This window comes from Paramormyrops kingsleyae, chromosome 3, assembly GCF_048594095.1.
Source record: "Paramormyrops kingsleyae isolate MSU_618 chromosome 3, PKINGS_0.4, whole genome shotgun sequence".
Classification (NCBI taxonomy): Eukaryota; Metazoa; Chordata; class Actinopteri; order Osteoglossiformes; family Mormyridae; genus Paramormyrops; species Paramormyrops kingsleyae.
In genome coordinates, this window is record NC_132799.1 from 5203827 (window position 1) to 5230066 (window position 26240).

A 26240-nucleotide genomic window follows, 5' to 3' on the forward strand; every position below is an offset into this window, starting at 1 on the left:
ATAGCGGTGATCCTATTGGCCGTCATAGAGCAGCGTATAACTGGCTGGCCAGGAGGACTTCATTCCCATGGCCAGCCAATCAGCCGTTGACTTCTGGATACTGTAGTCTCACTTTGTGGTTTTCCCATATCTCCAGTTTCACTGGAGCAACAATTTAACTGGATTAATTGAATGGGCAATCACTCATACATAAGTATCACTATAACAGTTTTATAAAATGATGAATACACATTAAACATCTAGTGGAAGTTAAGTGTTAAATCCATCTGTCCGTCCATCCATCCATCCATCCATCCATCCATCCATCCATCCATCCATCTAAAGCTTTTCAGGATCATGGTGTGGGGGGAGGTTCTGGAACTTATCAAAAGCAATAAAAGCAAAACATATTCTGTTTGTATTGATTATTCTTTTTTCATTTCTGCCTGGCGTTTTATTTTTTTAATCGTAGTTATTAGATTTTATTATTCTGTCAGTCTAATATAGATGCCAAATCTGTTCTGCTTTGTTTGATTAGTATATTGTGGCTTTTATTTTCGGTGACGGTGTTATTAAAGTTTGAGTTCATCATTACATTTCATTTCCTGCAGTAACGTTTTTCCTTTGAAATGAGAACTTAAAGGGCAAAGCACACTAAATAAAACAGCCTGATTCAGGCTTGGTCTCACACGTTTATTTAAAAGACTGTGATTGAGCACATCAGTCTATTACAATTCCTATAGTTTTATAGAAAGAATATAATTTAAATATCATAGAGGTAACCTTTTCTAGGCTGTTTTTAACAAGGTGGCCATTGACCCAAAAAAGATGCCAGTCCTTTCTTCATGGTGGCTGGATTTAAAGGTCTTGGCTGGAACATTAATCTTTGGGCACTAATGATATTGTGCAAAAGATCAAGAAACTGAATTGAGCAGGTTTGGTATTTCATGATGTCACAACAAAAGCTGGGGGCACAGTGGACTGAGAAAGGAGCAGCATTCCCCAGATTCTGGAATTATTTCAGAAACTAAGACCTCACAGAAGTAGACAAATCACCCTTTAGGTCTTCACAACTACAGAAAGTAGTTTGGTACACACTAAAAATATTAACACCAAATACTAGGTTGGCCTGAGATTGTGAAATATCTAGCCAGCAGTACAGGACAACCTGTTCCGAGTAAGGCATGTACTCACCCTTAATGGTGTGTAATTCTCACCTGGCATGCGGGACGCATCGGTAAGTGCTCCTTCCCACAATGCATTGCAAGTGGCTCGTTGTATAAAAGAGCGATTACCTGGATCCCATAGCCCAGCAGTAGAGTAACACACATATTAGCAGTGTAAATTTATAATTAGCTGCATTAGAGTCTCTCACAGCGCCGCACAAAATATGCTTACGTTTTATCTTTCCTTAAAATTGCCTCATGGGCACTTAAGGTACATTTGATTAGATGGAACGACTGCTGAGTTGGAAATGGAAACCATTCCTGCTCTTAGAATACAATGGTTCAATTAGAGTGTTTCTGTTCACCTCTGACCACCCCCCCCCCCCCCACGGAAATTCTCCAACTTCAGTGAGCATTACGTCACATCAGGAGCCAGCGAACTCAAGACTGCTAACCAATAGATCTGCTTAGCGGTCGCTTCCTGATTAGTTGGAAATGAATTCTGAAAAGCTGCAGGGAACAATTGTTGAAAGAATTCTTTTTTAATTATTTGTTTTATATATTTTGATAATATTTTAATTATATTCAGGCAACACAGGGGCATGAAGGAAAATGTAAACAAACCGTTGTGATGGGTAATTATGTTTTTGTATTAGTGTAAGAAAAATGACATGCAGTTTTTACTGTACGTGCTTTGAGCAGCAACCGGACGACTGGATCTGTGCCAGCGGCATGAAACGGTGCCAGGGGCCACAGGGGCCGCAGGGGCCACAGGGGCCGCAGGGGCCGCAGGTGCCACGTGACGAAGATTTGGCAGCAACGGGCAGATTTATCGCTAAGTTTCACCTTTCCAGGGATAGATGGTGTAAGGCTGGACCGACGCCCACACAACACACACACAAATTCTAGGAGCTGAGCTGACAGAAATGATCTAACACAGAGCTGAGGTTTAGGGGGTCAAACATGGAGATTATGGATCTGGAGAATGGAACCAACTTGGGATTCGAGGTCAAACTAACCACAACATGCTGATATTTATATATATATATTTTCAAGGGAGACTTCCTTTACCAGGTTCCTCTCTTGTTTTTACGACCGGCTTTGGTCTGGCACTCTGCTGAGCCACCTTTGGCTCTGTGTTTTTTTACAAACGTGAGGTTTTACGAGGTTACATTCCGTAATTGCTGATCGAACAGCGAGGCTCAGCGGCCTCACAGCACGAACGGTTCAGGATTCAAGGAGCCATGACTGAGAAACAGGGACACCTGCGGTCTGCTGCTACTTAAAGATTAAAAAACAAGAAGCAAAGAACATTTACGCTCGCGAGTTACGGACATCTTCTTGAGGACCCTCCCCTTCAGAAGGTCTGTGCTGCTTTTGTGTCAAAGCACAGCCAGAATCATCCCTCCATGCCAGCTGACCCATAACAACTGGAAAACTTTTCGATTTTCAGTCTCCCAACAGCTGGATAAAAAGTGAAAGTGATGCGGAAAGTTTCCTATCCAGATGATCTCTAGGCAGAACAACTACTGGAAGTAACCACAGCCCCACATACCAACATTAGCAGGGAAAACGCTTCCTGTCAGACAGAGAAGCAGTAAAGCAGTGGCTGAGGTTAAACGTATGGCCGTAACTCCTCCCAGTCCTGAGGTTCTCTGTCTCCTCTGCGCCAGACTGGTTGCCCAGCTGAGAGCTGCAATTTTCATCTGGCCCCATATGCCCAACAACATGCATCAGCACCGATCAATGTTTATTACTGTGTGCTGTTGTTTTTTTATAGCTGATTGTCATAAATAGGCTGACAGTGCTGCACCCCCCCACCCCCACCCCCAGTGTACTACCTGCCTTTGTTCTTAACGCCTGTTATGTCCAAATACAGAGACATACAGTACATGACCACAGGTGTGTTTCCAGTTGCTAGCAGTTGCTCGTTTGGGATGGGGCTGTCAGGGGGGCACTGTGCAGAGAGATCCAACATGGTAGTGTTAATGCCAGTACATGTAACATCACTGTAACACTGCTGTAACACCATTGTAACTCTGTAATATCAGTGTAACACTGCTGTAACACCCATATAACATAACATCAGTGTAACAGTGCCGTAACACCATTGTAACTCTGTAATATCAGTGTAACACTGCTGTAACACCCATATAACATAACATCAGTGTAACAGTGCCGTAACACCATTGTAACTCTGTAATATCAGTGTAACACTGCTGTAACACCCATATAACATAACATCAGTGTAACAGTGCCGTAACACCATTGTAACTCTGTAATATCAGTGTAACACTGCTGTAACACCCATATAACATAACATCAGTGTAACAGTGCCGTAACACCATTGTAACTCTGTAATATCAGTGTAACACTGCTGTAACACCCATATAACATAACATCAGTGTAACAGTGCCGTAACACCATTGTAACTCTGTAATATCAGTGTAACACTGCTGTAACACCCATATAACATAACATCAGTGTAACAGTGCTGTAACACCATTGTAACTCTGTAATATCAGTGTAACACTGCTGTAACACCATTGTAACTCTGTAATATCAGTGTAACACTGCTGTAACACCCATATAACATAACATCAGTGTAACAGTGCCGTAACACCATTGTAACTCTGTAATATCAGTGTAACACTGCTGTAACACCCATATAACATAACATCAGTGTAACAGTGCCGTAACACCATTGTAACTCTGTAATATCACTGTAACACTGCTGTAACACCATTGTAACTCTGTAACATCACTGTAACACTGCTGTAACACCATTGTAACTCTGTAATATCAGTGTAACACTGCTGTAACACCCATATAACATAACATCAGTGTAACAGTGCCGTAACACCATTGTAACTCTGTAATATCAGTGTAACACTGCTGTAACACCCATATAACATAACATCAGTGTAACAGTGCCGTAACACCATTGTAACTCTGTAATATCAGTGTAACACTGCTGTAACACCCATATAACATAACATCAGTGTAACAGTGCCGTAACACCATTGTAACTCTGTAATATCAGTGTAACACTGCTGTAACACCCATATAACATAACATCAGTGTAACAGTGCCGTAACACCATTGTAATTCTGTAGTATCAGTTGACCACTGTTAACATCTTTATAACATAACAGCAGGGTAACACTGTTGTAACACCATTGTAACTCTGTTACATCACTGTAACACACACCTGTGTCTCTATTGCCCCATGATGGTTCTGGTTTCCTGTTCTGGGTTTTATCCCACCCTGGATTTTCTATACAGCCGTATCTCTTCTAGAATCTGGCCCACTTCTTCAGAAAAATTAATTCTAAATTGCAGCTTTTTCTTGTTAGACCAAATATCTGCCTCTGAATCAGACTCCTTGCATTCATGCCAAGTTTAATTTAGCCAAATTTAGCAAGATGTCTGTGAAATTAGCTTTGGGCACGTGTACGTCTCATTGATTAGTGTAAAGTCTTCTTCTTAGCAATACAGTGTATGATCCAGCCTCACACAGTTAATAATAAATTGCTGTGGATGTTTATATGTATGGATAGCTGATCTGGAAGAAAATGATTGACGTAAAAACAGCATTGCAAGGATATATATGAAACAAATATTGTGGCATGGAAACAGCAACGGTATTCCACACATTAATATACGCCAACCAGTGATACCTGTAGCACAGGCATCTCCTGCGGACTGGGAACGTCTGGCTTTCCAGGTCCTGATGCAAATCAGGGGCATTGATAGCGTGAGACAACCTGGAGATGTGGCCCTAACATGGAAGGCGGAAGCTTCCGGAAGGTAACTGGATATTGCGTGCGCTAATTATTCATAGCCTATTAAGACCGATGGCAAGAGCTCTCAGGAAATAGCCTGGGATGCAAAATAGCAAATTCTAGCTTTGCGTGTGACGCAGCCATCCGCTCAAATGCAGTTTTCACGACTGGGGCCTCTTCACGTTTGATGGTAATACAGTAATGCATCAGCGATGCCTTCACATCACATTTAGGCAACAATCCTGAGTTGTCAGTAAGGATTTATCAGTACTAAACATGAAATATATATTCTGTGCAAGCCTTTTTTAGCCAGGGTGCATACAAATATCCATATTTGGCTGCATCAAGTCATAATATTCAACAATATAAATGTGGGTAAGTTGATCCAGAGCGTGATCTGTCGTACGCCCCATGCTTCCCGGCATCAGCTGCTATGGAAGATCGACACGCAGATAGGTGGATATTACTCTAACGATGAATTATTAAATCACTATTACTTATTTATTATGAATTGACCCGTCATCTTATTTAGAAGCTGGATCACCACCTCTTTCCCCAACGGTATACAGCCTTTTCAGAAAATCTGCTGCATGCTCTGAGTGTCGGATGAATTCTGGGAAATACCTGAGCATTTTACTCACATCGCTCACAAAGGGGTTGGGTACTGTGCAGTTCTTAAAAGTGCTTTGCATAAGTATGCACCCACAAGACAGAGGATTCTCAAACTTTGGCCCTTCGCCATTTCTTTGAGGAACTGGTCAACTCTCCTGGTGTCTCATACGTCAGTCAGACCCTAATATAATGTATTCTGCTAAAGCACATGGGCTGGGAAGGACAGCTCATACTTTGAAGGGCGTCTCCATTTTCAGCGTAAAAGTTTCCACAAAGTTTCCACAGAGCTATTAGCTTAGCGTTGCTGTTTGTCGTCAAGGGGCCAAGGGCGTATGAAACAAAAGAACATCGCTTACCATGGAATAGTTACCATTCTTCTGTGGGGCTACTTTTACTAACATTTAGGAAATAAATAAATAAATAAAATGAAGCAGCTGAAGTGCACAAACATTAATCTCGACCTGGCGACTGTCTCTTTACGTATTTAAATTAGCGCACCGACAAACTTCTCCATGGTAACCAAATATGACATCAGTAATCTTTTTCCATGACGCCTCTCCAGCGGAGCGATTTGTGAATCTGCAAAAACAGAACCGGTTTAATCGGATGCTAACATGCAGAAACTCTGCGTAAATGCCACTCTGGCTACATCCTTTAATGCACCTACAGATCGGGACAGATCCCTATTTTACCCAAATAGGGAGGTGGACAGGTCTACGAGAGAAAGGTGAAGCTAACTTAAAAAGTTCATGTCTGACATTGGTCTGGCATAGTTTTAAAAAAATCTCTAAGTGGAAAAATAAGAATGTATCATGGCATTTATCCTGTCAGAGTTATGCTTTCCGTGTGTGAATACGCCCCCTGAACACGGCGTAGAAACACCCGACAGTCCCATAGTCCCTCGTTGTTTTATTTCTTTCAGGCCCACGATTCGTCAACAGATGTGCATTAATTAGCTCTTTCTCTCCCAGCTACGGCCAGGGAGGACGGAGCAATTTCCCAGCACCCCCAGACTCAGCGCCCACTCCCTGCTCACCCTGCCCTCCGCTCTGCTCCTCCTTTCTCTCTCTCTCTCTCTCTCTCTCTCTATCCTGATTCACACAGCACTGTCACAGAATCGATACGCTGGCTCCAGGAGCAGCTGTGAGCCTGGACTCTGTCTCCATCCGCAGAACAGTGAACGCACCCGTCTGGCGAATGACTGCCGGACCCGCTCCAGAACCTCCTTCCTTTACGCTCTGAAGTCTGTGCGAACTGCAGTCAGCACCCCCACCCCCTACCAGCTCCACCCCGCACCCGAGACCAACATCCACCTCCCAGGAAAAAGAGGAGGGGAGGGGAATCGCTCGCAGTCATCAGACGGAGGGAGTAGCCAGACCGTCGGCGAGAACGCGGAAAGTTGTCAGGTGCTTTAGGAACGGGCTGGGGGGGAAACTCCTACACAACCCCCCCCCCCCCACCAGCAACCCACCTTTGTCAGGCCAGGCAAGCCCACTCTCCACAGCAGACCTGCACCCCGGGGGATGTCAACTCAAGCAGAAGAGAAAGAGAAGAGAAGCTACAAAAAGCAACAGCAGCAAGTGAGCGTTGGGCACGTCTCCGGGTCCAGGGGGGTGCTGGAAGAGGGACGGCGGAGCTGAGGATCTGAACACGCCGATCCCCTACTCAGCTGGGGCAAGAGAGAGAGAGAGAGAGAGAGAGAGAGAGAGAGAGAGAGGGAGAGTTAGAAGCTACTGAAGTGACGATTACAGCGAGGGGGGCTGTCCCTCAGCAGAAGCCGACTGGCAGGACGCTGTGGAGACCCTCACTCAGCTCTGATGGGAGCCGGGGGCGGACATAAACCTTTACCCCAGTGCTAACAAGACCCCCCCCGCTGTCCCCATCCCATGTCATACCCCCCTCCCCCGGTCTTCATACGGATAATGCCGAGGAGGGTGTTTGAAGAGATGGGGCATCTTTCCCAAAGGATAAAAAAATGGATTTGACTGGATTCTACTTCAAATAACTTTCTCTCTCTGTGTTGTCGTCACTTTGGGCTTATTTTTCCTCCTTGTTCAAGTGCAAAGAAAAGTGGAGAATTTTCTGTGTGTTTCTTCTCTACACCTAATGAATTAATATTCCGCACAGCATTCCTGATCACTGCAACAGTTTTCCCGCGCTGTGTGGACCGGGAGAGAGCGAGCGCATGTGATGCTTCAAGGCTTTTATGTGCCGTAAACAAAATTCTCCGTATCCAGTGGATCTGACACCTGTACGGATCAGGGTACCCCGCAGAATTCACCTTGAGCCGATTTAATGGATTATAACCAGGTTTCACCATTCCAGATTTTTGCTGTGGGAAACGCCGCTCGCTGCCGAACAAAATGATAAATTACAAGGAGAGAAAAAAAGTAAGTATGCCACTAACTTTGCTCTCTGTTTATCCCTGGTTCCACGGCGCCCCCTGTATTAGGTAGAAAGAACTGGACGTTGTCGTTTTGCAGTTGGAATGTAAAATATTGACACTGCTGCCTGTGACTGGATATTGACACTGAAAGAATCAACGAGACGAAAAGAGGGCTATTCGAGTTTGCGGATGCGCGGTCATAGGTTTCAGTGCCCGGGTGCAGTCTGTCGCTGCGAGTCGTTATGACAGTCGGCCATTTATCTCCGCGGCGACGCTGCTAATTCCGGAGAACTCGCTGCTCGCTGGATGGTAAGATTCCCCGGCTGGTGCTTCTCTGCCTCTCCTGGCAGAGCTGAATGAATCCAGCCATGGGGAAGATGGCCACCTGATTGCCCTCCCCAGTACTTTAAATCAGCCCTCCCCCTACACAATTGAGAGGCATCTCTTGTCACCCCCTCCTTTTTTTTTTTTTTTGCCAGAGACTCAAACCCCCCTCCCCCATCCGCCCCACCCATCTCGTTCCCCCCGGGGGCCATAATGGTGCCCCCCCCACCAACCAACAAGCCTCACGTGTGTCTGTCGACCATCCTGATCATGAGCAGCATGGCGCTGATGGACGCCTACCTGGTGGAGCAGAACCACGGCCCCCGGAAAATCGGCGTGTGCATCATGGTCATGGTGGGTGACGTCTGCTTCCTCATCGTACTACGCTACGTGGCGGTGTGGGTGGGCGCTGAGGTGCGCTCTGCCAAGCGTGGCTACGCCATGATCCTCTGGTTCCTCTACATCTTCGTGCTGGAGATCAAGGTCTACTTCATCTACCAGAACTACAAGGCCGACCGCAAGAGCCTGGACACCATCGCCCGCAAGGCCCTCACTCTCCTGCTGTCCGTCTCGGTGCCAGTGCTCTACATCATCCTGGTAGCCATTGACCACATGGAGTACGTCCGTGCCTTCAAGAAGAAGGAAGAGATCCGTAACCGGCTCTTCTGGGTGGTGGTCGATCTCCTGGACATCCTGGACATCCAGGCTAACCTGTGGGAGCCCCAGAAGAAAGGGCTCCCCATATGGGCGGAGGGGCTGATGTTCTTCTACTGCTACATCCTGCTGCTGATCCTGCCCTGCGTGTCCCTGAGTGAGATCAGCATGCAGGGCATCAACATCGTTCCCCACAAGATGATGCTGTACCCCATCCTCAGCCTGGTCACCATCAACATCATCACCCTCTTCATCCGGGGCAGCAACCTCGTCTTCTACAAGGACGCCCGGGTGTCCGGCATCCTCATTGGCAAAAATGTGCTGGCCATAATTCTGAAGACCTGCAGCTTCGCGCAATACCGCAAGCAGCTGCAAAATGCCCCGCCCGCCTTCGGGGTCGAGCTCCAGAAGAACTCAGTGTCCCACGCCCGGCCAAAGCCCACTCAGCCCCAAGTGGTTGCACAGGACCAGACGCCACTACCTGAGGTCACTTCCTGTGAACACACATGACCCTGAATGCACTAGAGTGGGCAGCCATAGGGAGCCCATTGAAGCAAACTGGAGCCCAGTACAGAGCCCAGAAAGGCGCCATCATTCCAGAAGGTTGGCTAGAAAACTCTGATTTTCCAATACTGTGAAAAAAGGAAAATCCAAAACAGGTATATTGCGTCTATTTTCTATCCATGAGTGGTGAGTAATGTGAAGAATTTAACCCCCCCCCCGCAAAAAAAAAAAAAAATGATTGCATTGTGATGGTGTAATTTTCTTTCACTGAAATTCTCTATTTTATGTGACTGTATGATATTGTTACGGCAATTCAAGGCGTAAAAGACAGAATCAGCATTGTGTGAATAAAAAAAAACAGCTGAACGAAAGGCCTTTTTATAAACGAACCGTGTTTGTATGTCATTCTTTGATAAAGTGTTGTGTACATATCAGCGAGTTGTCCTAATGTGTCTCTGTTCTGTGCGACATGCTTGTCTACTGTAGTGCCTGATTGGGGAGGCACTTCTTCACACTAATTTCATTATTTAACAACCTGTCAATACTCTGTGTTCAAATTAGAGCTTGACCACGGGTTTCTTATTAACCCGTCTCACAAAGGAGAATAGCCAACGATTTCCCCCCCACCTGCCCTGATTTAATTTGCAGTTAGACTTCCTTTAATGGAAAATGCCGCCTTCTAGGTAGTCTGAGTCAACAGAAAAGACCGCTTACTACATTCAGGTTCCTCTGTTGGCCTACAACCTGATGACGTGGCAGGCAACAGTGGAACAGCTTGGTTGTTTCGTAGCATACATAGCCTACCGCCCTCATAGCAACATGGTGGCTAACAGGATCCTGTTACCCTCTTACCCTGATGGCGAACCCCCATTGCTAACTGAAGACACACCCCGATGCTAACTGACTGTATGCCCCGATGCTAATTGACAGAAAGCTCCTGATGCTAACTGACGGCACGACCCCGATGCTAACTGACTGTATGCCCCAATGCTAATTGACAGAAAGCCCCTGATGCTAACTGACGGCACGACCCCGATGCTAACTGATGGCGCGACCCCGATGCTAACTGACTGTATTCCCCAATGCTAATTGACAGAAAGCCCCTGATGCTAACTGACGGCACGACCCCAATGCTAACTGACTGTATGCCCCAATGCTAATTGACAGAAAGCCCCTGATGCTAACTGACGGCACGACCCCAATGCTAACTGACGGCACAACCCCGATGCTAACGCATGGCACACGCTGCTGATGCTAACTGACGCCACACCTCTGATTCTAACTGTTGGCACGTACCCCTGATGTTAACTGATGACACGTCCTCACCACTAACTGACGGTGCGCCCCTGATACTAACTTGCGGCAAACTCCTGATGCCAAATCAAACCACTGTGAGGCAACAGGTCGTATTGACCTACATTTAGGAGTACAGCGCTCCATCATGGTGGAACCTTCTGGTACATGTCTGATATTGATGGCCTGTGAAAATACCCTCTGCTCACCCAGCCCAGCCACCACTTTCCAGATACTCTCGGCATTAATTAAAGGCATCAACACATACAGTCCAGCTGCCCCGAGACGACTTCCGGTGCACAACAAGCCATTTGCTGCGTGTTGCATTAAATGCAAAATCTGATCGCAAAAAAAAGCCTGCAGGTAAATCTGATTAAACGTGAATCTCAAAAGGAAACAGGCAAGGAAAGAATAGCGGAACTAAAGGAACTGAGTCGAAGGGGGAAAAGTGCCTTTTCTTTTTGATGATGAAATAACATAGATAGAAGAGAAGCCCTGAAGTCAGTTTCGGGTTTAATTCGCCAAAAATGCAGCACTAAGCAGGCAAAAAGAGGATTGCAAAACTGGCAAGAAACACAGGATACTGTACAGAACCACACTGTAGACTGACACCTTGTTTATACTGCATGTCCATGAATTTCCTGCATCACATGCATTATAAACTGGGTGTTTTTTTGTCTCATTCAGCCATACACAGGGTCCGATTGATTTCTACCCATGTTGAGCTATGGTCTATTAGAATGTAAATGACTATTTTCAAAACTAGGGCCACCCAGTTTAATTACAATCTATAGATTGCTTAAGCTGCCATTTTGTCATTTTCAATTCCAGCGCATTTCTTATTATCTAAAAGCATTCTTATTTTCACACCGGTCTTAGCCCTCCATGTCTTTCATTTATATCACAAGGACTTTCGGCCTTCAAACGAGCATGGTCTAAAAACATAGCATTATTCATACGATTTTTCAGAGCAAGATTTCCCGTTGTGAAACGAAAAGCATTGTTTCCATTGATATGGCAATGAGGCTCCGTGTGCTTGTATGACAGAGAGGTGACTTACGCAGTGACACCGTTCCTTGATTTCTGAAATCCCGCCATTCTAATAGAAACAAAGACTGACGTTCGACAGAGAACTTTTTATCCAAGGGAAGATGTCGTACGAGGGAAAGGGCTATTTTCCTGTAAGATTCCCGAAGACAAAAATGTCACAGACGCAATCGGAATACATTTAACCCCGCCTCTTAAAACCTGTCTAACAAAAACAGGAAAAAAATAATTGAACCATTATTCCCAGGAAACTGCTAACCAGAATTAACCTTTGCCTTATTCAGAATGGCAAAGAATTTCACTTTGCTATTTGGCAATTAAATAAAAGAAACCAGCTTAGCAAAATAAGAATGTACAATTTTTGGAGGACAGCACAGTACTGGGCTGGAGGACATGCAGAATGGAAGGCTGACTTTTTTGTTGTGTCCGTTTTAGAAGAACTTCTAACCAAAACTGGTATTATGAAAGCAAAAATGAGCAAATCTCCTTCAGAACCGTCTCATTACGGCTGTAGGACCGCTACTCTTCCCTGATACAGAACACAGAATCAGAGCCGTCAGCACAATTGTCCCGTCAGAATGTGTGGTCACCGTGGGTCATTTACGTACCCCCCCCCCTCTACGCCTTTCCCAAGCTGCCTCTGTTTCGTAATTGAGATCAATGATGCAATCAGTGGTCTCTTGTCGGTAGACTTTCCCCTGCAGCTCCACAAAGAAAAAAAGAAAAACACCCTGCCCCCCCCCTCGCCCGCCTGCCGCCCGTGAGGTGAAATCTTCAGGCTGTAATCAAAGGCCCTCTGCCCAATTACCTGTGCTCTTCAACACTGGACACAAAGCAGCACTCAATAAGCTCAAGTGTTAAGCTCCTAACAAGCAGGTGAGTGGGTTGGGGTGGGGCTGTGAATTTACACCCCTGACTATGGAGAGACTCCTCCAACCACTGCAGCTGGGAAGGAGCACTGTGTTCAAGGTGCAACGTGTTAGAGGGCGGGCTCATGTTAAACAAAAGCCAATCAAACGCTGAAGGTGCCCCGATACACCCAAGCCTATTGGTCTGGAAATAACTGGAGGACACTTAGCTCAAAAAAGTTATTTGCTGAAATACATGGAGAGAGAGGAGGAGTTTCTAAGGCAAAATAATGATAGAGAGGAGGAGGGTGGGACTCCTACAAAAAGATGACTACTCCATCAGCTGTCAAAATCATTTCCTCTGCTTTAATCATGTACCTCTAAGATCTGACAACTGCCTAGCTAGCATATGCTGTAAATCCTGCCTCGCTTTTGTCCGCTGTTCCACCAAAACAAGGTCTGATGAGCGGAAAGGCTTAGCTCGGCGCTCGGCGTTATAAACACCCTCTCCTGACGTTTGCGTCCCACTCAATTAGCGACTGACAAGCAATACATGTGGAATGGAGCATTTATTTATTTCATTGGCACAGCATTTATTTTGAAATTACGTCTCGAGTTGATTTACAGGGCGAATCCATCTCTGTCACAGCTGAGCACGCTGCAGACTGAATCGGATCTCAGACATATGTTAAGTTAGCAGAAATCGGCAGGGAGAATAATCCTTGCGGATCATTGCTTTTGCACGTCACGTCAATCCGCCCATGCAGGGTCATTTCAACATTTGGCAAAAGCCTACATGTAATTATAAATTTTCATTCTTACTAAAATCTGCATTTATGCGAACAAAAGCTATAAAACAAGTGGGTTAATGGTAGGCTGTTGAACACGTATGTTATTACAAAACCGAAATTAAAGTAGTGACAAGAAGGCAGGAATTAACCAGGTGATTTTTGTTTTAATGCTTTAATTACAGACACGCTGCTTAATACACAAACCTCATACGCCGTAAAGGCTGTGTTAGCGTTATCCTTCTGTGCTTAGTGCCCGAAGATCTGCACTAAACACTCGGTCGGCTCTCAAACATGCTGATTATAGCATTTGTTAGTGGCATCAAACTGACACGACACAAAGCGTCTGTAAACACTTCATTAAAACCGACACCTTATGTCTGAGCCAGTTTTCATTTAGGCATAAATGCAAATTACTCTATTTAAATATTATCTCGAAAAACACATCCAACATTTTCACAACACGCATAGGCCTACGTATACATGATGTTTTATTCGATGCTGTCCCTGAAATTGTGTGAAGATTGTTTATGACCTATCTGTTCAGTCAGATACTCCAGAAGGATAATCATGATTAATTTATGTTATTACAATCTTTATTTCAACAGAGCTTCCTTAGCAGCAGGTTCAAGTAAATAATATTAGAAAAATGGAATAATCCTCACAGCAATGACGCTTCCTCCAGCCCAATTAGCTGTCTATGGCAGAGAACTAATGGCACTGATACCAGGCCCCAATAATTCAGTCGTTTCTAAAAAGAAAAAACTCCATCCCCACCGTTTCACCAAATACACAGGCCAACGATCATCGACTAAAATTTATAAAGCATGAAACAATCTCATTCGTTTTAAATATTGGTGGAACTACCCAATGTTTGTTTCCCTTTAAAAAAATACCTCCTTATGGCGAGTATATATAGCAGGAACCTATACGTATAATGTACATATAATACATTGAATTTTAGTATTTATTGTCGCCAACTGACTGGCGATTACTCCCTCGTTGTATTAAAAAATGGACACGGGCCAGTGGTTTTACGGCTCCTTGTTTCAGCGAAATAAATACCCACATAGCAGACAGGTCTGGCCCAGATCTGGCGTCAAGCCGGCATTGCTGGCTGAGTTCTGGCATGGCAAGTGGTATGTCAACCAGATATGGGCCAGGTCTGGCAATGATGGCACTGTTTACATTATGGCATGCCAGATGTGGCCCGATTGTGGTTTGGTCTATGTGGCCCAGGCACATAGAAGACAGGTCTGGCCCAGATCTGGCGTCAAGCCGGCACTGCTGCCCAGTTAGCAAGCACATGTGGGCCGATTTTCGCTGAGTTGTGGCACATTCGGTTCACTGTCAGCAACGGTAAAAAATTGCGGGCCGATTGTGGGCCTAGCACGGCGACGATTCTGGCTGACTGTCGGCATTTTTAATCTGGGCCAGAACCATTCTGAGCACGGCGAGCGATTCTGGCTGACTGTCGGCATTTTTAATCTGGGCCAGAACCATTCTGAGCACGGCGAGCGATTCTGGCTGACTGTCGGCATTTTTAATCTGGGCCAGAACCGTTCTGAGCGCGGCGAGCGTTTCTGGCTGACTGTCGGCATTTTTAATCTGGGCCAGAACCGTTCTGAGCGCGGCGAGCGTTTCTGGCTGACTGTCGGCATTTTTAATCTGGGCCAGAACCGTTCTGAGCGCGGCGAACGATTCTGGCTGACAGTCGGCATTTTGCGTGTCGGACGACTTTGGCTGACAGTCATCCATTTCAGCATTGGTAACATGATTTGTGTCGTACCTAGCCCTCACCTGGCGTAAAATTCTGGCCTGATGTCAGATAAATATTCTCAAAAAAATTCGAACCAGAACTAGTCTTAACATGGAAGATCATTCTGACTACAGTCTATAGGAGGGGTCACCAACATGGTGCCCGTGGGCACCAGGGCGCCCCCAAGGACCACATGAGTTGCCCACGGTGACTGTTCTAAAAATAGCACAACTCACCATTGAGCATGGCGTCTAAAATTTAATTTTATCCTGTTGATATTCTTCTTTAATCACATTTGCATTTATATAGATTTGAAAATGGCAATATCTAAAAGAAAGCATTTAAAACGTGTTTATTATACATGATTTAAGAAAAATGTATCAAACTGGTAGCCCTTCGTAAGGCTCAGTACCCGTGAAGTAGCTCCCAGTTTCAAAAAGGTGACCCCTGGTCTTAGTCTATAAGAACATAAGAAATTTACAAACGAGAGGAGGCCATTCGGCCCATCAAGCTCGTTTGGGGAGAACTTAACTAATAGCTCAGAGTTGTTAAAATCTTATCTAGCTCGGATTTAAAGGAACCCATGGTTTTAGCTTCCGTTACACTAGCAGGAAGAATATTCCATACTCTAACTACACGCTGTGTAAAGAAGGGCTTCCTCAAATTTGTTTTAACATGTTCTCCCGCTAATTTCCACTTATGGCCACGAGTTCTAATATTTAGACTAATACTGAAATAGTCATTTGGCTGAACAGCATCCAGACCCGTTAGAATCTTATAGACCTGAATCATATCCCCCCTTAGTCTCCTTTGCTCAAGGCTAAACAGATTCACTTCCGCTAACCTCTCCTCATAAGACATTCCTCTAAGACCAGGAATCATTCTCGTTGCACCTTTTCTAAGGCAGTATATATGAGGTTCTCATTTCATTATGTTGTATATGTAAATCTGCAAGATGTCACCTGGGTCTGTTCGAGCATTGGTAATGCTTTGTCCCATACCTGACCCTCATCTGGCATAAAATTGTGGCTGAAGGCTCTGCTCTCTATTATATCATAACCACTGTCTGTTTGGGATAAAGCCTATACTAAAGATCATGAGAAACACAATAAAGGGCTAATGGCTGACATACAAAAAGACTCCAAGCACCAGCTGTTGACATAGTACAGTCCCACTGATATGATAATTTTTTTGTTTAACATTGGAAAACCATTAAAACTTATTGGATATTTTTTGTTAACTACGGTATATCGTCAATCATTATTTTTCATCTAACATGTTTACTTAAAAAAGGAAAAGTAAAAACAAATGAAAACATTAATTTATCTTCTCTAAAATCTTGTCTTTTAAAAATATAAACCCGTTTGGAATACTTTGTGTATAGGGCTTTTCTATTGACCGTTCGGTATTTGATCATCTACGCTAAACAACCAATCCTGAAATAAGTGGGCGTTAACGTTTCAGTTTAGACCAATCAATGTCCTTTAGACGTCACTGCAATTTCACCGGACTTTGAGGCTGTTGACGGCGTCGATCGACTTTAGATGGCTGATTCAGTTTGAATAATAACGAGCGAATTGTGGTAAGTGAAATATTTCAGTTACTTTTAAAGTTCCATTTAACCTTTTTAGTCAGAGACTTTAGCTTAAGATTCTGTCGGAACGGTATGTTGGGAATGATCGTTCATTTTAAAAAGTCGGTTCAAACAAGTCACACGCCTTGACATAATATTAAATACAGGGCTCTCGAGTTTAAATCAGATGTTTAACGTTAGATTACATCTGCAGAGCTCTCAAGTCTCACGTATTGTGTGTGGAACACACGCATTTAACACAACAATCTCCCACGCCAAACGACATTTCTCTGTCTGAGAAGTGATAAAGCTCGCGCCACAGCTAATCCAAACCTGCACCTTCTATTTTTTTCTTTTCATGGGGGACATGTCACTTCAGTCCACTGCTCCTTTGTTGCTGGTGATATCTGAAACTTGTTTGGTTAAAAATGAGCACCGCAAGTTCCAATTTACGACTTTGTGCATTTAATTCCTAGTGATGGAAATATATCCTTATATATATATATATATATATATATGCGTCTAATTGATCAATCGACAGATTTATCAGTTATGCATGATCATAAGTTGGTAAAGTTGTGTGTCATATTAAAGTCACAGTAAAAAAAAACAGGGATGAAATTCATATGGAACAATCATATATTCTGTGCAGTATTGGATATAGCAGCCTTATGGACAGTTACAGTTCAGCAATGAGTGTTTTTTATGTCAGATCAGAACAGATATTACATTTCAGATTGCATACATATATGCATACAACTTTGACGTGTTGTGAATTAAATGGTGAAATTAACAACCCTGTTTAAATATTGTTTACTTGTTCATGATATTCTGTCATGGACATAATGATTCATATCTCCTTATTTGTGTACTACTGTATGTGTTTTGGAATTGTTTTATACTATAAATGTTGGGTGCTGTCTTGATCTTGATGGTATGATTTATGTTCTATGCCTTAGAAGCAGGTGGCATTAATAGTTTTGTGTTGTGTGTTGTGGCTGCAAAATTCCTTAACTAGGAGTGCAACGGACCGGGAGGCAGAGAAAAACATTCAAAGATGGCTTCAGTTGGCACCTGACAGGGATGGAGGAATGAAGGAACATGCAAAAAGGGCAAATGACACTTAATTCCATTGTTTGTGATGTATTTACTTGTTTTGTATTTGGATGTTTTTGTGTGTGTTTTTGACCACCCAAATTTCACATTTTATTAACCAGTTTTACAGGGCCATGTTCTTAGATATTTTGTATGTTGTGAAGTGCTTTAAACGCCTCATCTGTCTGTTGATGTTACAAAGTAAAGTGTAATTAAATATCAATCAGTGGTTTGTTGAAAAGCATTTATATGTTGTTTATAGTAAAAGTAAAAATAAACTTTATTGATATCAATTGTGTATCCATTGTGCTTTATGATGTCACTGGGCCTGTTATAGCCCAAATCAGGTAGAACCATGTCTGGGCCATCACTGGGCCTGTTATGGCCCAAATCAGAAAATCCATGTCTGGGCCGTCACTGGGCCTGTTATGGCCCAAATCAGGAAGAACCATGTCTGGGCCATCACTGGGCCTGTTATGGCCCAAATCAGAAAATCCATGTCTGGGCCGTCACTGGGCCTGTTATGGCCCAAATCAGGAAGAACCATGTCTGGGCCATCACTGGGCCTGTTATGGCCCAAATCAGAAAATCCATGTCTGGGCCGTCACTGGGCCTGTTATGGCCCAAATCAGGAAGAACCATGTCTGGGCCGTCACTGGGCCTGTTATGGCCCAAATCAGGAAGAACCATGTCTGGGCCGTCACTGGGCCTGTTATGGCCCAAATCAGAAAATCCAGGTCTGGGCCGTCACAGGGCCGTCATTCTTTGCGGTATCTGGGCCAAAGGAAAATGAATAGTGTGGGCCAGATCTGGCCCAAAAGAATTTTGCTATCTGGGTAATTCCTGCGTACTCCTTTGATTGGGGGGGCGCATTGTATAAAAATACTGCTAAACCGCTGCCGCTTTCCTGTGCGATCGTGGAGCAGAAGCAGCCGAAGTCACTCGCTATCTCAGCAGCCTTTTCGCCGACACCTGTCCCAGTGCTGAAGGCAGCTGGCACACAGGAGAAACTCACGCCTGGTCGCATTTTGACAGAAATTTTCCATTTGGCACAACCAGATCCAACCGCATCCACACATCCCAAACCTAGAGCCTGTATCATGAAGCAGGATTTCATGCTTAGCGGAATAACTTGTCGGATGTAAGGTAGTCTGAGCTAAATATAAGTAATCGAAGATAAAATCCATTTTACTTACACTTACGCTTGTAGTTCACGGTTCAGCTGACCTCTTAATTACGCTTGATTGATATATTAACTGAATACATAAAATGGTTCAAATCATGACAATATGCAGCCTGAGGGCTTCTTATTCATTTAATAATTTATTAATTAGCTTTTATTTACCTTTTCAGGAGTTACAAACAAGTAATGATTGATTAACTGAAAATTCAGTGCTATAATGAATTATAATTAATTATAATGATTCTCAAAAGAAATTGGTTTAACAAATTAAATGAAGGCTCAAGAAACTGAATTTTTGGTTAAATGTAATAAAGCAATTTGTTCAATTAATCTCAGATCATCTTGTTAATCTGGATGGTGAGCAGGAAATCTCCATGACGTTTCCATGGCATTTTCCAAACACACTGTGTAAACTGGACCGAGGGAAGAGTCAGGATACAGTGTTACACTGAACTGTTACACTGTCTGACATTATTATGTAAGCTGGGTAGCAGGGAACAGTGTATTGCTCTGCATTGTGATGATATAACTTTAGACAGTGCCGACACTATTCAGCACTATTCTAGGTTATTGTATACCATGACATAAAAAGTTAAAGTTATAAACTTAAAATTATTTGAGAGAAAAATCCCACCTCACTGATGAAGGATTTCTCTCCCACCGATATTAGCAGGATCTGAGGGTTAAATACTAAGCTCAGTTGTTTGTTTGAGCTGACAGAAGTAGCAATATAACTGGATTTCTACTGGTATTAAAGTCCCAGAACCTCTGACAAAATGCCCAACTGGCTTAAAAAGAACACAGGTCAGCTAAACAAAAAAGGAGAGACCTGTACAAAAAGAAGGGACACACAAAAGAAAATTTCACCTCCCTCATGCCAGGCAGCAACCGTATTCCTAAAAACTGTTACTAAAACCTAATCCATACGATCCCTGCCATTGGCTGCCGACAGTCATGTGACTAATCACATTTTACCCAGCTCCATGGCTACATTTATAGACTAGTGAGCAAACACTTGAAAGTCTGAAATATGTAAAAGGTGCCATGAACCAGAAAAAGCACTGATGGGAGAAATGAAGCTTGAAATCTTGCAGTAGGTGGGATTATTTCTTGTTGTCAATCACTGTCTGCTTTAAACCTGTTCTCAGCATTGACTTTTTTGGTTGCCGTTAGGCAGAGCGGGCAGTAAATGATGCCACAAATTAATCCCACCCACTTCGGGATCAGAAGCCTGCCTAAATCCATTACATGTATCCAATCACAGCGCCGGCCTGGTCTCAAGCAGCCAATCACAAAGCGCGTGTTTCCATGTTTCACCATAGTCCTCTCAGAATTATCCTTCAACCTTACAGGGTGAATTTTATACAGTGTCAGTTGCCTCCTCAGTTTGCTGAATTTTCATGGGGCCATCGCAAGCACGGCTGAGGAGCGGGACGAACGGATAAAGCCCCAAGCCACCCCTCATCAACTGGCGCGGCATGTTAGCAGATAGCAATGCTTATCAGACAGGTGAAGAATCCTGGATATAACGTCACATTTCATTTATCCTGTCTGGCAGGCAAGAGGCTTACTGTAAAAACACCTTAAGCGGAGACAACAGGGCTGAGAAAAAAACATTAAAAGCACAAAACTGGACCTGGAAGAAATATGGCCGCCGCCATCATTTTTCAGAGCTATGCTAATACAAACATGAAATGGGTCAAATCATGACAATATATAGCTTGAGGGCTTCCTGTTAATTTAATCATTTATAAATTAGCTTTTATTTACCTGTTCAAGAGTTACAAACAAGTAATGATTGATTAACTGAAAATTCATTGCTGAACGCCACACAATAATTTTAAGAAAAAATAACAACTTGTTCAATCAGCGTCTTAAATGAGTTTAACTGGGGGGTTGAGCTGGAAATCTCCACGTCGTTTCCACACCATTTTTCAAACACATTGTATAATGTATCAGTTTTCAAAGCTCTGCAGATCTTCCAATCAGATTGCAGGTTTTCTCAAGGTTAGTTTCATTGGCTTCCAGGAAGTGAAAAATTCCTGGAACCAGCGGCTGGCTGTAATTGCCACCATAGGTGAGCCAGATGTTTACAGTGCGGTTCACTGGACAGCCTGTCATGGCAACAAAGGGGCGGAGCTTCTTCTGATGTCATGTGACCTCAGCTGCCCTGTCACAATGACACAGAGCCTGGCATTTTATTTATCCGCTAACCTCATCATTGGGGTCCTGAGTCAGCTTTTCCTGTGACTCCTGTCTAAGCTTTTAACAGAAGGCTAACAGGCTCTGAAGGCCTCTGGTGTAGGGTGGGTGATCAGAAGAGGAGAGTGTTTGATCCCTTTGGTGGTTTTTATATTGGGAGGTGAACAGTACCATTATGGGGCTTCATTAATCTGGAGCAAAGCGGGCAAAGGTGCATCAGCACATTGTAAATGTGGGTAATAACCAGTGCCGCTCTGCTGGCCTTCAGGAGACAAATGACCCAGTGTGAGGTTCGATGGAGCAGCGCAGGAATGAGGGGAGATCATGGGGGTGGGGGGGGGGGGGGGGTGCAGAAGCTGACATTACAGAAATGCTCCATCAGGAGGGAGCAACTGGGGAGCAAGTCTGAACAGTAACACAAATGTCTTCATCTATCTAATTGACAAATTGTTTTCAATACCACACCTTCTCCAATAGCAAGCTTCCTCCAATGTCAAACCTTCTCCAACAAAGACCACACAAATTTCAAATCTTCTCCAGCAGAAAGCCTCCACCAATGGATAGACCCATCCAGCAGAAAACCTCCACCAATGGCCAGCCTTCTCCAGCAGAAAGCCTCCACTAATGGATAGACTCCTCCAGCAGAAAGCCTCTACCAATGGCCAGCCTTCTCCAGCAGAAATCCTCCACCAATGGCCAACCTTCTCCAGCAGAAAGCCTCCACCAATGGCTAGCCTTCTCCAGCAGAAAGCCTCCACCAATGACAAGCCTATTCCAATAGCCAGTCTCCACCAAAGGCAAACCTTCTCCAGAAAAAACTTCCACAAATGGCCAACCTTCTTCTTAGTCATGACAGCTTCTTAAATGAACCAATTAAAAAGCGATGCAGTAATGCAAAACATGTAAGTAAACCAAATCAAACTATATTTCTAGAACAAAAAAAAAGACTCCCACTATCTTCAGATGTTGAACATGAGCAGTCACAGCCCCCGACTGTGATGCTGTTTTGAGACACGATGAGTAGAACAATGGTTGATTGGTGTGTAAAACAAGCATCACCGTAACAGTGGCTGGATTCTGGTTGAGTCACTACATCCATTAGACGGTGACCTTTCACTTCAGCCTGTGCAGATACACTCGGCTTCCTAGTTAAGACGTGATTAATGCATGTCTGCTTCCTGCGATTGATTCTGCACTTGACCCATTATGTTTTAGCTTGAGGTTTTTTTTTTTTAAGAAAAATGGCATGAGGGCCATAAATAGCCATTCCAGGGTGTAAATAAGCCCGACATGTACAGGGGTTTTTACGAAAAGGGGCAAAAAAGAAAGAAAATGATGATACAGGCACAAGAAGATCACTTCTGTCGCAAAAACACACTGTGAAAAATGTGTGCATGAATTTTATTAAATGCTTAGAGGACCAAGCATTATGCAGCATAAATATAGAACAAGATGACCTTGAGCTGACCTCTGCCTCCTGCCGGCCGTTGGGTGACTCTGGTGAAAATTCCGCCCTGAATACCTTCACTGAGTTGAGGCTGACACCTGTATTTAGCCCGGGGAGAGGAATGAAAAAAAGTGTAAATAAATATACACACATACTTCCGTTAATGGCTCAACAGTGATACCTCTGAAATTGTCCCATAATGGTTCCTAAACTCTCCCACAGGACAAACACCTGCCGACATCCTGTGAATGCGATGACTCGTGAAATAAGAGGTCAGCCCACCACCCAGAATCACTCACACATCCCGGGAGCGCTGTTCTATGCTGCTATTAGATTTAATTGTATATAATTATATTTTTTATTCTAAAAAATCGCTAACCGCTTACTTTTCTTCTTCAAATGTCAGGTCCGCAGACAGGCAGCAGATGAGGTGAGGTTTTACCCGGCAGGCCTGAGTTCTCGGCTGTTTTCTCAGCTCTTTTTTCATCGGTGAGAGAAAACTTTGGATTTCTGTTCTAAGGCAGAAAAAAGTGAAATAACCACAAAGATCTCGGAGTCTTCTTTTCAAATGTAAATGTGCTATTTTCACGATGTTCTCCAAGTTCCAGACTTAATGAGCAGCATAGGTCAGTCTCATCTGGCAGTTTGGGAACAAGCGACATCAGGGGAAAACACCAGGGCCTGGATCCTTCAGATCTCCGCTGCCCCCTACTGACAGGGTGGCACGAGATCTGCAAGTGTCCCCACCGCTTTATATCCTCCTCTGATATCTGCCACCTTTCTGCTACCCTTTCTTACAGGTTTAATGAGCCCATAGGGGTAACCCCCCCCCCATCTCCCATCCCCACTTACCGGGTTCCGTGAACCCGGACTCCATCCCAGGAAGCTCGAGGCAGATGAGAGCGGTGCCGGTCAGAGCAAAAGATACAGGAATCAACAAGTGGGGGAGCATTTTCTGATGGGGGGGGGGGGGGGGGCAAAACAGAACATGTAACTTAATGGGACTTCCCATCCATCGACCTTCACTCCATCCAGCTGCCACACCCCCCCTCGTCAGAGTGCCAGCTCACTTGGGAATGGAGCTGCAGCTGGCGCATCGTCCTGTCCCAGGTATTGTTCATTCATGTGGCTCTCCTGACCTGCCCGCTCTGCTCCCGTCCCCGATCCCCTGCCCCAGATCCCTGCTCCGTGTCTGCCCTCCTCCAGCGTTGTCTGTGTAGACTGATCTCCCCAGGTTCCCCACAACTCTGCTCCATGGCCCCAGCCAAGCCTCTGCTGTTCGATTCTGTCTTTGGCTGCCTTGGAAATAATCAGACCCGACTTGCTCAGCCTTTGGATCTTTCCCGAATGTTTTCTGGCGTAACATCAGGCCTCCCTCACCTCCTTAATCATCTGATTATTTTTAAGAGGTTGTGTGGGATTAAACAACTCCCCATCTCCTCCTTTCTGCTTTAAACCACCCCCACCCCATCTTTTAATGGTAGTGGCTCTACCCCTTGCCCCTCACTTGTCATCTATAGCCAAACACCGCAGTATAAGTTTATTATGCATTAGGCCTATAAATAGCATATTTCACATGTCCTGATTGAACCAAACCATCTGTGACCATGCTATGTCAGAAGCTGAATATTAATGCCGTTTGGCTAAAGTTTAGCATTACCGGCCAACAAACTCTAGTGAGGTGAGATGAAGCTGCCTTTTTATGACACAATCCCATGAAGAGAGTGACAGAGACAAGGATGGACGTGAAGTGATGAACTGTGGGGATCCTGCAGCATTCTGGAGAATTCCCTTCTCTGTGTTAGTAATTGGGTGACACTTCACTTGACAGGCAGAAATACTTAGTAATAACTCAGTTACTACTGAAGTACAAATCATTACCAAATAGTGGGTACTTAAGATGCATCATAATTCATTGATGATGGACAAACATGAGATCATTTCCCTCAGTAGTCGATAAAAGTGTACAGAATTAACCAGTATAGTAACAAATATATTAAATGCTTGTGATAAAACATGCATCATGATTCATAAATGATGAACAAACAAGAGATCAGTATGTAAGTAAGACTTTTCCTGCTAAATATCTGGTTTGGATCTTGATGGTTCCAGGTGGTCGTACACAGAAACAGGACGTGCTTCGATTTGGCACGTGAGCAGACACCCAACTATCTCCTGGTAGAATCTCATGATGGACTCGGTTTCAGACAGAATGGAAGTCTGCCCAAATTATCCTTTGCAAACTATAATGGATAGACAAAGGAACCAATAAAAAAAATGGCCGGTTACGCTAAAGGGAGGAAGAACTGCCACGTCGAGTCATTTTAAGATCGATAAACCGCTAAAAACGTACATCTGTCCATTCTGAGTCATTTAACTTAACTGAGGAAAACATTCACAAAATAAGGTACTAAATCAGTCACTAAATGTGCCAAATCCTTGTCTGTGTGCACACATATTTTCCGAAAGTATCTTTTCAGTAAACTAAAAACTGGATTGTACTCACACCTACACTGTCTACTCGGTCCTTACAAAGTCACTCTCGGCTATAATGTCTCGCTATACGGGCTTAAAAGCACTATAAATCAAAAGCGCTTCTGTGGAGCCATACGGCAGGAGATCTTTGAGGAGGATGACAAAAGACAAACAGCGGGGTGCACGGCGGATGCAGAAGAAAACAAAAGTGGCCCCAGTGATCGCAGTGCCAGAGAGTTTGAAAGAAGGTGAAAGATGTGAAAGATAGTACCATCCTGAATCCAAGACGGTGAATTACCAAGCAGTAACGGTCAGTCTGATTGGCAGATGACAGGTACCCATGGACTCGCGGACCAATTGGTTGAGACCAGTGCCTTATCAGCCTATTAGGTGCTACAGGCCTGCTGTGCTGCAAACATCTATCTGATGGATGGGAGGAAGGCAGGGTAGCCTGAGCCGCCTGGACAGACCGTCTGCAGGGTGTCCAGCTGGACAGGATTTTCCACGAGACAATGCGCCCGTAACGGGGAAAAAAATTGCAATACATGCTAATGGGAGGCAAAGCTGCAATGTCGAATAGCGTCCAATTGATTTGGCTCAGAACGACATTCACAGCCGCCATCGGGCTGATTTACCGGTGCTTGTAAATCAGGGCCTGTGTCTGGCCACCCAGAATGGCCCTCCACAATCTCCTTGCTCATTCATTAGGTATAGAGGCAAAGACTCAGCCTTTGTTTTTACCTATCATGCAGCATAATGGGAAGCATGTGAGGTACTGGTGCTACAGCTGTCCTGTGCTCGCGATCGATGCAGTCCTTAATGAGTGGCAGTATTTTAGGATTATTGTTTAAAGGGGATTTTTATAGGGGACACAAGTCCTTTAGATGCCTGATATTAAATGGTTTAGCCATTCAAGTGCTCAAACTATTTTCTGTCTAAATTGAAGCTTGTGAATTTTTTGGGTTTTTTTGCAGTCTGAATAAACACCCCATCTCTATGGACAAAGGATCACAGAACAGTGAGGTAATATGTCAAACCAAACAGATTCATTTTAGGTGGCAGTCTTTCTCGAGGTGGGGGGGAAAAGCCTCTCAGTCACGAAGTAGGAATGTAAAAGACC

The 26240-nt window shown here is 44.2% G+C and overlaps 1 protein-coding gene and 1 long non-coding RNA gene across 2 annotated transcripts; both read left to right on the plus strand.

The window, feature by feature from the left end:
* Positions 1-6672: 6672 nt before the first annotated feature.
* On the plus strand, positions 6673-9805 carry LOC111835755 (transmembrane protein 121). The gene has a single exon (XM_023796373.2). It carries the CDS (start codon positions 8466-8468, stop codon positions 9414-9416), a length of 951 nt encoding a protein of 316 aa, XP_023652141.1. The 5' UTR covers positions 6673-8465; the 3' UTR covers positions 9417-9805.
* A 6819-nt stretch (positions 9806-16624) lies between these two features.
* LOC140588163 (uncharacterized) lies at positions 16625-18106 on the plus strand. Its single transcript, XR_011989452.1, has 2 exons — positions 16625-16727; positions 17737-18106. It is a non-coding gene; the product is annotated as an uncharacterized lncRNA (long non-coding RNA).
* The last annotated feature ends 8134 nt before the right edge of the window (positions 18107-26240 follow it).

Coding starts and splice junctions, on each gene's coding strand:
- LOC111835755 (XM_023796373.2), top strand. CDS start 8,466: ATGGTGCCCCCCCCACCAACCAACAAGCCTCACGTGTGTCTGTCGACC.